The 14,704-nt window shown below is 49.7% G+C and overlaps 1 protein-coding gene across 1 annotated transcript; it reads right to left on the reverse strand.

Moving 5' to 3' along the window:
- Positions 1-153: 153 nt before the first annotated feature.
- Positions 154-14,344, reverse strand: LOC138732455 (hydrocephalus-inducing protein homolog). The gene is given in 9 exon segments (XM_069879068.1): positions 154-268; positions 270-391; positions 1,092-1,244; positions 1,943-2,107; positions 7,668-7,853; positions 10,722-10,856; positions 11,550-11,669; positions 13,566-13,691; positions 14,210-14,344. Coding segments are annotated over 9 exon segments (1,257 nt in total).
- Positions 14,345-14,704: the final 360 nt, after the last annotated feature.

Raw genomic sequence — 14,704 nt, forward strand, 5'->3', positions numbered from 1 at the left:
CATTCACGTGGCCATAAAATGTTTCTAAAAGAATTCCTGTAGTGTCAGTGAAATGGTGCTGGGACCCTGAGTGCAGAAGGAGAACGAGCTGAAGGACTATGGCAAAACACCTCCTTGCTGAGCCCACGGGAGGAGCAGGAGCTGAGACATACTCTACCTGAAGTGGGGCCCCAAGTCGAGCTCCGGAACAATGGGTTTGTCGGTGCCAATTGTGATGCCGGTGCCAACAGCCTGGACGGGGATGACGTAGCTACAGCTGTTCTCAATGAACACCTTCATCATTAAATATTTCAGTGTCATCCAAGTTTGCTGTGACAGCCACAGACAGCTCGGCGTTGGGGGGGATCACTCCTTTACTGGGTTCAATCCTCCAGCATGAGCATTTGCCAGCCTGTAAGACAAGCCAGACACTAGCTGAGGAGGGAAACCAGGACAGATTAGCATTGGGAATAAGAGCTACCACAGTTTGCTTACAATAGACACCAGCAGCATCTGAGAGATGGACGGATGCTGACCTAAGGGACGGCTGACAAGCCACCACATTCCATTTTCTTGAAATTACTTAGGGTTGGTTAATTAAAATGATTGGGTCATTCTGGCCTTGCACAAGTGAAAGAGGAGGCAGAACTCAGCATTAAAAGTGCAGCTGTACTTTGCCAAGCCATACCTCTCCTTAGAGAGCATCCACACCCTGGTCTCTGCCATTAACAGGAATGTGACACAAAGCAAAAGCAGACAGAACAGGGAAACCAGAGGGGAACCCATGCCCTCTCAGCAGCAATGGGCTACAGGGTTCTCTTGAGCTCCTGGAGCTCCAAAAGCATGATTGTCAGAGCTAAGCCCTTTCCACAAAATAAAGGAAGAACTTGTCAAAATGATCCAGGCTCATTTCTGCTCAAACAGCCATGCAAACTCCCTATTTTATTGAGGACTGCTCCAGGTAAAATTGCCCCCAGAGCCAGGCTCCTCTTGCTGCACTGTGGTGGAACAGCTTGCTTTCTCTCTGACAGAAAATGTTGTATATAAAAATTAATTCACAGGCTGCTACGGACCAGTCACTTTTGTTGGAAATTAGCCCCACAGATACCTACCATCTCTGCCCAGAAGGATGCAGGGGTGCGAGACTGGTTGGACAGGTGGAGAGTTTGGGAAACATCTTGTAGGACCTGGATACTGCCGAAATCTATCTTGCTTGGATGCACGCAGACAACTGGTCCTTCTCCAAAGCTCACCAGATGGATTTCCTGCTCCAGGAAGCAGGTAGGAAAGATCAAAAAAAAAACCAGGGAAAGTTTAAAAAGGTCAGACAGCTCTGAGTGCTCCAAGCCTGAGGGATAATTACAGCTCTTTGAAGCTTGCAGTGTTGACAGACCGAAAAAGAAAGCCTGGAGCAAGTGTGGGACCTAGAGTGAATCCGTCTGAAAGCCACAGGCTCCCATCAGCAGCAGATGAACAAGCCCGGTTTCTCACGCTTGCTTTTCCACCGCTCCGGGCCCGTGGCCTTGGCTGGGGCATTGACAGAGAGATGTGATGGATATTTCTCAGATGTGACTATCAGCACAGTTTCTTACACAATGCTTGCTTTAGCAGGCTTCAGGGATTTCCCTGTGTGCTCCTCAACCAAAGTCCCAAGGAAGCAGCAGTTGCTCTATCGAATAATGCAGCAGAGTGTGAGACCCAGGGACTCTGCTGATTTTCAGACTGGGCTTGCTATCCCTTCTAATAGATCCATCATTAAATGCTGTGTCAGACACTCAGTTCATCATCTAAAAGGATGCCATCTTTCCTCTTCTCGAGGTACTGGCTGTTGCTCATGCTGTGAATCCTCTTGCTCCCTGTCCACACCAGCCATGTGTTACAAGTCCTTGTTTCCTCAGGAAGAATCTCTGTACCCTTTAGGCCCCCCCAGCACAAGTGCCCATGCATCTCCCCTAGCACTCACCAGTGGGGATCCTTCCCTCCCAATCGTCATGACACGAGCAACAGTGTCCTGCTCTCCCATCACCCGCGTTTGCAGTGTAAATGGGATTTGCACCCAGCTGTGTGGCTGGATAACCCCACATGGCACGAGGCTGGAGTACTGTACAGCAGCAGCATCCTTGTATTCCTGTAAGGGACAGAATCAAACTCAGCTTCAGAGGAAATTAAACTTCTTGACAACTACCACAGCAGCAATTAACACATTTTAAAAAACCTCTAGGACAAAGCAGAAAGGCACAAAAGCAAATACAAAACCAGCATGGGCTTAGCACCTTGAAGGGTTCCAGGGCACCTGCCACCACCTGCCCTTATGCAGTGGGTGATCGCCGTCTCCTAATTCCACCCCCATGGGTCCATACACCATCTCTTCCCATCCGCACTACTTTTACAAAATTGCAGCCCAGATACTGACTGAATGGCTATGTCTGGGAGAGGAAAACTAATCCCTCTTGTAATCAAAAAGATAATCACTGCAGCACAACAGGACTGAACCTGGCTGTAGGTTCAGCTTAAGTCCGAGTATGGTAATGCTCAAAAGAACCAGAGGGAAGCAGAAAAACCTGAGCTCACTTTCCACAACAAGGACTACTTCCCCCTTCATGAGATCTTACCTCGATTTTTCCCTCACCAGCCCTGCCACAAGCCCCTTCCCCACCTGCATGCACCTTCATTAACTGAACCAGACAGCAGCTTTCAGCAGGCTCACTGCATCCCAAACAATACTTGCATTTTGATTGCAACCCAGCACAACTCTAGCACTTGCACAAAGGAGGAGAGGTGGCCCTTTGGAAATTTGTTACACCTCAAGCACCAAAATCCAGGCCAATAATGACTATAATTACTGTTCCATTTAGGAGAAGGCTCAGGGCCGTGCCTGCCCACTGGAGCCCAGGTGCTTCACAACATGGGCTGCTTTCAAAGCACTGATGCTCTCACGTCTGGCTGAGCAGAGCTGGCTAGCTAGGCAGTGCTGCTTCTTGGAAGCTGCAGTCAGCAAAGCTTGTGCAAGGCAGCGTGCTGGTGGTGAACACACAAAGAGAGACAATGAGCTGCAAAGAAAGTAAAGATACCTGGCAGTGATGAGCAATGATGACACCTTCCTGCCAAAGCCCTCCACGTCCACCATCAGTGCCAGTTTGTAACTCTTCACAGTGTTGGAACACAGAGTGACCTGGTAGAAGAGAAGAGCAGCAAATGCTTCATCACTCCCAAAAGCCATTGGCTATGCATGGTGTCCTCCAGTTCTCCTTCCATGGTAAGGAAAGGGAGGATTTTGCCCTAATTCTTCTACTGGTCCATGCGTAGAGCACAGTCTAAAGGAGTGATAACAGTCTTCTGACAATAGCTACTTCATTAAATATACCGTGCAGTTATCAGAGCACATATGAGCTAAATCAAAACACAGTTGGGCTACTGCTCTACTCAATACTGCATTAAAATTAAGGGACCAATTTTTAATCTCAACTACAATAACGTAAAACCAGAGGAAAACTGTTGACATCACCAAAATGAGCTCAGTTTTACAGTGGGAAGCTGAGGGCAAAACGTGGCCCAGCTACACTGTGCAGTTCACAGGTCCCAGAGCTTTTTCCGCCTGCTCTGGAGATCTCTGCAGTGAATACAGCTCCTTCTGCTCAACAGGAGATGCAAAATCAGACCAAGCAGAAAAACAAACTGTTTCATGCAATGACATCTCTCTTTTTATAACAGCCACCTTCTGTCCTCATCTTTCCTCTGCCCACAGTAAATCAAAGAAACTGCTCTAAGCAGTTCTCAAAACACGAATGGCTTCTCTCCTTGACAATACAGTACAAGACCTTCAGCTTATGATTTTGGAGAGAAAATGGTGCTCCTGCAGAAATGCCCCAGAGTAACCCAGCCAAGAAAAGCCTAACACTAGTGCACATATCTGACTTGTGTATGCTAGCAGCACCAAAACCCTCTCATACAACAGCAAAGCTTCAGCTCCACCTGCTCCAGCACGTACGGCTAGACTGTTCCCATACCTGGATATCCAAGAATTCCTGGGGATGGATGGTCCCTCTGCAGGGAGTTATGGTAAATTCAGTTGGCCTCATATTCACTTGAGCTCCACTTCTCCAGGACAGGCAAGTGTCGTCCGACATCAGAGCATAACTGGTGGCACTGGACGCTCCGTAGCCGTCCCCAGGAATGCGAAGGTTGAAGGTCATGGGCCTCAAGGTGGTGTTAATGAGGCGACAGGACAATGTGCAAGGGAAGCCTAGGAAAACAACCCAAGTATGAATTTATGTACCCAACTATCCAAGGAATCCTAGTGTGAATACCCTGTTATGATAAAACTGTGCTTGGAGTTCAGCTCTTTTCTATCTGAATTACAGCCAGCTTGAGAAACTAGGCAAGTAATTAATTGTCCCTGAAGTTCCCTTTGATACTGATCACAGAGCTTGCTTCCTTGGTAATGCCTGCTCTTAGCAATGCTGAACACAAGAAGTTTCTTTCTCTTTAACTGAGGAGCTCTCTCACACCCCCACCCAAAACAGCAGGAATTATATTTCACTTATGAGTGCGCACCCAGACAGACCACTTATTCTGAACATTGAATCCATAAAATCCCCTCTTAACTCTGTGAACAAGTAGCGTATTGGCATTGAGGAGAAGCTACAGGAAGACAAAGGATGGAGGGGCTTGGGAACTACAGCATGATGAAAAGCATTCCAATGCGGTTTCCTTAGGCAGGATCCTTAAGGCATCTCATGTTTTTGTCAACCAGACCGAGCACGGGACAACTTGCAGGCCACTCCACAAGAAGCCACTTGACCTTCGATTTGTTAAATGGTCCATGAACAGAAGCACCCTGGGCACAGAATGATAACGGCCCTTCAATCAATCCACAAGTGATTTTGCACCTAAACTGGAGATCATCTCAGTAAAAAGCCTTTTCTGAGACTGAGATGCAAAACCAGAATCTGCATTTCAGTGGAGATGCTCTGGTTGCTCAGCCACCGGCTCTGTCAGCAGGGAAGGAGCCCACATCTCCAAGGACATCAGTGCCTGATGAAGAGCCATCGTTTGGGCATATTTGATGGCTGGTGATATCAAGGTGCCCTTGCAGTGCTGCATAACATCTCACGCTGAAGGTCAGGTGGGAAATTGTGGCCTTGCTTTGCATCAGGAACATTCACCCAGAGCAGCTACAGGCTCGTATGTGGCGTAAATTCCTTTCTCCTGCAGTCCCACGCCCTGGGCCCTTCTGGGACATGGGCTTGCACAGTCATTCTCCCACCAAGGATCACGAGGTTGGGGCTGGACAGATACGAGGGATATCAGGACACACTGACTTTCTACTCCTTTGGTCCCCTTTGATCTCATGGCGGCTGAATACTGCCTAAGCAACCAGCAGCCCTGGTTTAACACCCCAAAGGCCGCTGAGGAGGAACACAAGTGATGGATGTTCTCATGCTGCAGTGCTCCATGTTGGCCACACACAGACCTCTCAACTCAAGGTCCCAGCCCGGGGTGCACTCACCAAAGGGGACATCACCAAAATCGAGGGAAGGTACAGCAAAATGAACAGCTGGTGCAAAGACACAGCCCCTGTGAGGAGAAAGACAAGTGTTAGCTTGGTTAGGGACGTGCTAAGCTTTCAGCTTGCATTACCACTCAGATCAGCAAAATCTGGTCTCAGGACCACGGTGAGTTTCAAATCAACCAGTCACCGTCATGCTCAGCATGACATCCACGTGGACAGGAGGCAGCCCAGGCAAAGCATCTGAGAGCCACCGATGTGACTCAGAGCTCTGTGCTAGGCAGGGTTGGCCCTCAGGTCGCTGCTGGCCCCATGAAGGACCCTGAACAAATGATGGCTCTGTGCCTTATGAGGAACGGCTGAGTGAGCTGGGGGTGTTTAGCCTGGAGAAGAGGAGGCTGATGGGAGACCTCATTGCTCTCTACAACTACCTAAAAGGAAGTTGTGGAGAGGAGGGTGCTGACCTGTTCTCCAGCCCCCTCACCAGCTTTGTCACTCTTCTCTGGACTCGCTCCAGAGCCTCAACATCCTTCTTGTGGTGAGGGACCCAGAACCGAACACAGTATTCGAGGAGCGGTCTCACCAGTATTGAGTCCAGAGGAAGAATAACCTCCCTGGACCTGCTGGTCACGCGGTTTCTGATACAAGCCAGGATGCCATTGGCCTTCTTGGCCACCTGGGCCACTGCTGGCTCATGTTCAGTCGGCTGTCAAGCAACACCCCCCGGTCTTTCTCCTCCAGGCAGCTCTCAAGCCAGACTTCTCCTAGCCTGTAGCACTGCATATCAACCATGGAGTCCCTTAATTTCTTTACTGGAAAACTGGTGACTGCCTTCTGAGACCAAAAGGAGCAACACAGGCTGCCCACAACACAGCCCACGCCAGGCATTTGATGAGGGGACCGTGGGGAAACCATGTGCATGTGACCCCAGAGAATGGGCATGTTTGGCTGGCAGAGGTTTGTAAGCATTTCTGGAGGTACTTATGGACAGGAGGTTGCAAGCCAGCTACTAGCATATTCCAGCACTCTCCAGGAAATCTGGGAGAGACAAAGCTCTGGAAGAAAAGGCCATCAACCTGTGCACCAGGCATTTGCTGCATCTTCTGTAGAGAGGAGGGTGCTGGCCTCTTCTCCCAAGTGACAGGGGACAGGACAAGAGGGAATGGCCTCAAGCTCCACCAGGGGAGATTTAGGCTGGACATTAGGAAAAAAATTTTCACGGAAAGGGTCATTGGGCACTGGAACAGGCTACCCAGGGAGGTGGTTGATTCACCTTCCCTGGAGGTGTTTAAGGCACGGGTGGATGAGGTGCTAAGGGGCATGGTTTAGTGTTTGATAGGAATGGTTGGACTCTGTGATCCGGTGGGTCTCTTCCAACCTGGTTATTCTATGATTCTATGATTCTGCCTGCGCCCACGTTAGCACTCTGCTCTCAGGCTGCAGTGCAGTTTTGAAGCCAGTGCCCGCTCAGCTCCACTTTCGAGCTCATTCTGCTTAAGAATATTTGGTCCCAGGGGCCAGACCAACTGTCACACCCTGGGCCCCGGAGCCACACGCTCACATCCAGGCCTGACTTGGGGTGGGGGAAGTGGATTCATTTAGCTGTGTGGCAATCCAGAGGCTAATAAGATCACTCCCAGGGTAAAAATCAAAGGCACTATTTATTCTGTTTGCAAAACAAAGTTCCTAGACCACTAAGCATTATTGTCAGGGCCTCAATGCCAATTACTTTGATTGCCCATCTCTGGTTGCACTTGCTTACACAGACATAGCTGATGACACCGTCTTAAATGTCTCTTTCAGTAGCTCGGAGCTTACCTGCTTCTGAACACGGCATTTGGTCTGCCTGAGCCGAGCTCCCAGAGCTGCTGCTGCCATGCAGCATCTCAGACAGCCCAAAGGCAGCCGAGGTGCCTTCCTATGTTTTCCCTTTCAATCTAACAGAATCAGTCTTGCTGCATGCTGTGTTGGAGACATCACTGCAGCTTGCAGAGTTTTGTCAGGAGGTGCATCATGCTTCAAACACTGTAAGGAACTGCAGAACCCCCATCCTGCCCACTTCCAGCTATGGCAACAGAGCAGCTCCCACGCTCTGGTTCCTTTTGGTTTCTGTTTACTGTTTATCACACAACAGTAGTTTGCACAGAAGAAACAAGCTCTGTTACCTCCGAGGGCTGACGCGGTAGCGGGCCTCCCGACTACCAACATTGCAAATCAGCAGTGTCTTCCGAGTGCTGTAGTTGACTGGACAGACGGAAAAGTCCAGGCGGGCAGGGAAGTCCAGGACAGCTCGAGCACCAATAGCTCGAATTGGCACAATAAACTCTCCCCTTTCTGTGATGCAGATGAGCTCGTGCAAATAATCCTGCAGGGAAAGAAACAGTCTCAGCACTTGGCATTTGGTACCATCCGCGTAGCGCAATGGTACTTTTTACCTTAATGACGTTTCATTCCAGCAGCAGGACTTGCACAGGGCTGTGAGCTCACAAGGAAGAAACAACCCCGTCCATCCACCTGCTCTGGAAGCAAGCTGACAGAACCAGACAAAACCGATACTTCGATTCTGAGGCACCAAACCAGAGTCATTTCATGTGGGAGATTACAGCAGTAACAAAACCAGCTTCGATCCCCACTGCAGACTATCAGAGGCACCATTAAGAACCTAGCTGTGCACAGCACTGGATCCTATCCCAGAAATGCAGCAGCATCACTGAAGCTTGGCAGGGGATGCTCAGGTTCATTTTCAAAAAGACTTTCTCACGTGCACAATCAACACTCAGGCCCTGGTAATACTGAAAAAGCTGCACACGGTAACTGTTTTAATGTCAGCTGAGTGTCAGGCACACGCGTATTCCCCACAGCATTACAGGGACAAGGCTCCTCTTCTCTTATTCACATCTGATAAGCAGTCACTTATGAGCTCTGGCTTTCCAAGTGACACCACTGACATTTGAATGAGCACCCACTGAAAAAAACATGTCATTTCAGGCTCTTTGCAAACACAGGCTAACAATAATAATTGTCACAGTGACAACAACCTTAACTGCTGTGAGAAAGCCAGATTAAAACATCATTGCCTCAAGGATTGCTGCTGTTGCTAAGCTGACGCAGACTTGAGCTGGAGACACTGTGTGACAATGCCCAGGCCCAGATGGGTGAAGCTGTGGAGACACGACAACTTGGACTGACGAAGCTATAAAAGCATCCAAAAAACTCGCACGCTCGCCTCTGCCTACCACTAACTCTTCGCGGGAGCCCTGACTTTTCACCAGGCTTCTGAGACATGGACCCTTGAAGACCCATGGTGGTAACTATTTTTGCAATCCTATTCTGAACTCTTGCTTGAGTTTCTATCTTTGTTCCTCACTTTCCTATCACTGCTCATGTTACATTGCCTTTCATCTTCTGCCTTTTTTGCAATAAAGAAAACTGTTTTGATTTACGGCAATTGACATCGTTTTTATATCGTCTGGGGGATTCCAAACAAAACCCTCCAGGCTTCGGCTTGGGACCCTTACAGCTGCCCAGTACACCAGCAAACTGCCATCCATTTTGCTGCATAACCAGTCCTAAATACTTCTCTCAAGTCCTTGCAGCCGGCAGCTGAAGTCAGATTTACCCGAGGGAAGAACAAATTCAAAGCAAGAGAATTCTGTAAATCAACCCCACAGCAGGAGGACTCCAGCCATGATGGAGGAGTTGGTACCTTCACCCCAGTTCATGGGGATATCCACAGTCCCTGGGGATGATACAACAGCAGAGAGGCAGAGAAAGCTCAAAGGCAGCACTCCTACACCTCCCACAAAGAAAAGCAGGTATTCTGCACACAGGCAACTGCATGCACAGCACAGGAGGCTTTGCAGGCGCTGTGCCCCTCCTGACCGCGCTGCTGATGCACTTCCAGCCGAGCTGCAGCACCCTGGTACTGCAGTGACTCACACTCCACCAAGAACAAGACAAAACTGTATTCAATTTATCCAACATTTCTATTCCACTGTCAGTTCCCTCGTGCTCCTCAGCAGAAACCGCCTAGTGTGGCGGAAGCTGTGCAGAGGAGCTCTCACTGGCAGAGCTCCCTACTCCACACACTCACCCGCTCAAGGGTAAGATAAGGGACAAAGTATTGGACATCAGTGCTCTCTGGGGTTGCCTCGCCCTGCTTCTGTTTGTGGCGATGTTCATATGTTGCTCTGCTGCCTTTCTAAACTTGAAGAGCGGCACTTTGCCTTTCCTGGACACCGATTTCTCTCTTCCACCCCAAAAATGAACACTATTTGTTACTAATAAATCATATTTTAAAGGCACCAGTGTATTTGGCAAAGCTTGTCTCAGTGAGATGAAGCTCATGTCACTTGGTTGCTTGCAGAACTCCCTTAAGCCAGCATAATTTTTACCCTAAATATTAATGATGTTCAATCATTTCTCAGTCTCTCCAAAGAAACAGATAATGCCAGAAGCATGGGGAGCTAGAGATCACAGGGTACTTTCTCTTTAGTTTTCCATATCCATGCTGTTTGAGGGTAGCACAAGTTGCAAAACTAAATCTAAACACCAAATGAAAGATGAGAAAACAGGTATGCCCAAAGAGATCTTGCCCCTGTGGCCTGGTGCAGAAACATCTGCTGGCTCAAAGTTATCCAACAGAGCCATGCTAAGAGGTAGCAGGATGTTGCCTGGTTTTGTTCCCCTGCAATGCTTCCTCCCTTCCATGCCCTGTACTAAATCCTCCTCCGGTAACTGGCCAAGAGAACAGCATTGACCCCTCACGTCACAGCACTGAGATTCAGACACGCAAGGTTCACAGCACTGACAGTCAAACCTCTGAGCAAAAGCAATGCGCATTTGGCATGGAATAGGGGCCTGTAGGCAGAGCAACCCCAATTACGTGCATGAAGACACAGGCACAGCAAGACAGCTGCCCTCAGGCTCTGGGGTGATGTGTCTGCCTACTTATTCCTATACACGCTCTTCCTGGCAGGCATCTCAAAGCCATCAGCAGCACAGCAACCTCATTGGAGCTAAGGACATGGCCCAGCACTGAAGGATAAAAGCAATCTGAAACATTGAAGAGCATCATCTTCATGACATGGACAGAGGTTCCCCCAGTCCTACATCCAGTACCACCCCACTAAAACCAGCGCAGTTCCTCAAAACCAGATGCCCTGTTCCAAAGCCAGCCCTGGAGGTTCATCTTCCACTGAAGGCACGACCCTCCTGAGGCCTCCACTCTCACCTTGTTCTCCTCAGGGATGAAAAGGATGTGGAAAGTTGCAGTCCTGCCAGGTGGTACCTTGTGCCAGGCAAGATCGTGATTGACCAACTTGAAATATGGTGAGATCTCTGTGGTGACCTTCACCAGCCGAGGAACCTGAAGGAAAGACATGAAACTATAATTTTGCCACTCATGGAAACACAAGAAGAGACCCGGACACACCCTGGCAAAATCCTTCCTCAGCCTCCCTGCCAGAGCACCTTTCACTCCAGAGGTGAATGTGCAGACCACACAAGGGTGGGCTCAAATCCCTTCTGCCTGGGCAAACAGCTCTAGGCCAGAGGCAGACGGGCAACACCTCTCTGGGAAGGAAGCGCCAAGCAGGGAAGACACCAGCAGCACGGAGTTACAGTCACACCATCAACCAGCCCAAAGACCCTGCTTGCTTCTGCCTACACACATCCATGCAGTCACACCTCCAAAGGGGGAATGCGTTCTCTGAAGGTCAAACAGTATCTCTTATCCTGGAGGAAGGAAAAAAGTCCCTTGTAACAGACCGGGCGTGAGTGAGGCAGTCAAGCCGCGGTGCCACACAGCCATGCAGGCAGAGCAGCAAGAGAAGGAGACCACAGACACCATGGCCTTACTGGGAATAAAAGCAAGCTTAAGAAGAGAAAAAGGAGGAACACAGGAAAACAGAGACACGAGTAGATGTCGTACTTGGGGACACGGTCTACTGTCAGACTTAGCAGGGCTAGATCGATGATTGGACTCAATGATCTTAAAGGTCTTCTCCAAGCAAAACCATTCTGGGATTCTGTGATCAAACCTTCATGTTCCAGCACTTACCTTGTCATTGTTTCTCAGAACCACCGCCTTTTCATAGACCTCAGGGGTGACGAAGTTCTGAAATACCAACTCTGCCGGGAAAGGCTGGAAGAAGCTCTTTTGCCGGTCAGCTGCTGAGAACTGGAGACACAAGACAGACAGTGGTGAGTGGTTCAGCTGCTGGGAGGAAGATTCATGAATGAGAATCCAAGACTGGTCTCCACAGAAGTATAGTGCCCCTTGGGAAGCACATTTGCCTGGCTCACTCTGGGGAAACAGGAGCTTCCCCATCCATGTTCTGAGCTGATCAATAATTTCTGGACCACTTTAAGCAGGCTCAAACTAAGAATCTCCTTAGTAGGCATTTCTCCAAGAGGCTTCCTTCTCAAAAAGGCAAAGCAGAGCCTACCTCCAGCTGAGCCCTCTACTGATGTGGTCACACAGCTCCAGAGCACTTACTGAAACAGCCACAAGCACTCATGGAGCAAGTCAAAGTTGCTCCACGGCAGACAACTTTGGGATGATCTTTACTGTGAGACCGAGGCACCAAGCCCCACATGGCCCTCAGTATTTCTTTTGATACAGAGCCTAGAAACCAGCACCCCAGGAGGTAACACTCACGGCAGGGAAAAGAGAGGTGAGGTGAATGCTGGATGGTGGTAAGATTCAGCTCTTTGCACCTAAGCTATGAGTAAGAGTGGGCTTGGCATCTCCTTTTCCATAAACTTTAAATGGATACTTTATTTTTATTCTATGACCGCTGTTTTCTTTAATGCCACTGCAGAAGCATGTCTGAAGACATACACTAACACCAAGTGTTGACAGAGGCATTCATCAGAAAATTCCTCCCTGCTTTTTCTCCCCACTTGCAGCTGCGTTGTCGCCACTCTAAAGGCACAGGTGGGTGCCCTGCTCCTCCACAGAGAACCTGGTCATGCTGAAGCCAGTGGCTGCAGCATGTTGCTAGTTACTTTTGTGCTTGTCTGATGTGTTCCCGAGCTCCTGTGCAGTCCAGGGCAATCCTTAACCAATTGTAACAGGTCTTTCGCTGGCAATTTTCTGCTCAAGAGCCCACCTCAGTCATCGACACGTTTGGACACTGAGCAGTCATGTGAGAAAAGCAGATTTAAACATATATCTGAGAAACCACTGATCAGGATAAAGCACATCCACTCCGCTCTGCCCAGGGCGATTCCCCCATAGAGCTGGCAGCATCCCGCAGGCTGCAAACATAACACCCTTCTAAGGCTCCCACACGTTGTTCCAACCCAAAACACTCATGCAATTGGTTTTGTTAAATCTTAAGCAATTATCACAGGGCCTACAGCCTTCAGAGGCTGTGGAGGTTTTTGCAGGCCGAAGGACACAGGGAAATGGAGGCTGTCCTTGAAAAGACTTTGGCTGAGAGAAGGAGAAGCAAAGTAACAAGAAGAAATACCACAGCGCATTAACAGTTAATCTTAGCCAATAATATTCCTGACCTAGGTGGGGGAACAAGTAGCAAAACCCAATCACTGTAAAGAATACATCGCCTGTTCTCACCAGTTAACATATATAAAGGAGCCATTAAGCTTAAATAACGGTCTTTGCTCATCAGGCAGTAGTCCTTGCAGCAATCCCCTCAAGAGGCCAGTGCTACTACCCCTGAGGGAGTCCTGACTCCAGGCATTTCACAGTTTCAGCAGGAGGATGGAAACTAGCAGGGTCCTCATGTCCTTGTGTTCTGCCCCGGTCTTCCCCCAGCACTGCGCTTTACCCACGGTAACTGGGATGGGAGCTGACTCCAGCAAGATCCACCACCTTCAGCAAAGGTTATTTATATCAGCCTACTGCAGATCAGGACTGCAACGTCCCACTGGCAAAATATGCTTTCTTCTTCCCCTAGCAGAAGGAAACCACTGCCCCCCCCGCAGCCTGAAAGGACCACAGAGCCCAGTCACCAAGGGGTCTGGAGGAGCTGGAGGCAAGCCTGTTACAAGCAGGCACCTTCTGCAAACGTCACATCAAAAAGCAAAGAGAAGGGCAGGAAAAGGCTACCTTGTGATAAGAGGCTTCACTCATGTCTCGAAGCTGGGTAATCCGGGGCAGCTTCGCCTCCTGAGTATGGGCTGGCCTCTGCTTGGTGGTGAGAGACTTCTCCTTCATGACAGCAGAAGGAGTGGGCTGAAACACAAAACAGCAGCTCAGCAAGAGCTACAGAAATTGGTCCAGAAAGGCTTTACTTGTTCAAATGCCACCGATAGATAAGTTTAGAACCTCTTCTATCTGGGACCAGTCATGTCTCCAAGTCTTCAGCCAGAGTTGGAGCAGCCCACCACACGCCCAGCTCCTGGAGGTCTGGTACAGCTGGAGCAGCACTGGCCAGTGTGCCAGCAGGGCAGCAGATATCACTGACCACCCACAGAGGATGGAAAGAAGTACACTCTCACGCTCCAGCTGGTTCAGCTGAACACCCAGGAAAATCGTTTAACTCGGCTCCAGTGGCACATTCAGGCAAGACTCTGGACTTGCCCTGAAGCAGCTCACAACCCAAACCTCACTGCACCACGAGAGCCACCTCCGACAAGCACAGTGGCACAGATACGGGAGCCCGCGTCCAGCTTCCCAGTGCTGCTGGACAACAGGAGAAGTGGGCAGAGGAGGGACACAGGGGAACTTCGCAGCCCAAACACAGCTCTTACCTGGTCTGTACTGACAGTCAGAGGCTTCTCTGCCCCTCTGCCCCGCTTCCCATCACGAGATGTTGCCACTTCGCTCTGGAATCCATCAGCCCTCTTGGGAAGCCCCACAGGCTGGTGGCTCCTGCCAGTGGCCATGACTCAGTCACCTGGAAAAAGCAACAACGGGACTTTGAAAATCTAGAATCTCATTTGTGGCAGATAGGATACCCCTGTGTCTCCAGGCTTTGGCATCCTTCCTATGTGAACAGGGGGCCTCCCCACCCTATTTCATGAGCAGACCACGTTAAAGCTGCGGAGTTGAGATTCATAGAAGGAAAACCCTGAGTTATTTCCCCGCTTCAGCCAAGCAGCAAGGCTGGACAACCTGTGACAAGCGATCTGTGCGCTCCTGAAGCAGTCTGAGATGTTCCCACTCCGCACGGGACACGGTTTGGGACACACAAAGCAGCTCCACCATCAGTGGGCTACTGCCCTTGTCCCCTGGCGACGGGGACT

This window comes from Phaenicophaeus curvirostris, chromosome 32 (assembly GCF_032191515.1).
Source record: "Phaenicophaeus curvirostris isolate KB17595 chromosome 32, BPBGC_Pcur_1.0, whole genome shotgun sequence".
Lineage (NCBI taxonomy): Eukaryota > Metazoa > Chordata > Aves > Cuculiformes > Cuculidae > Phaenicophaeus > Phaenicophaeus curvirostris.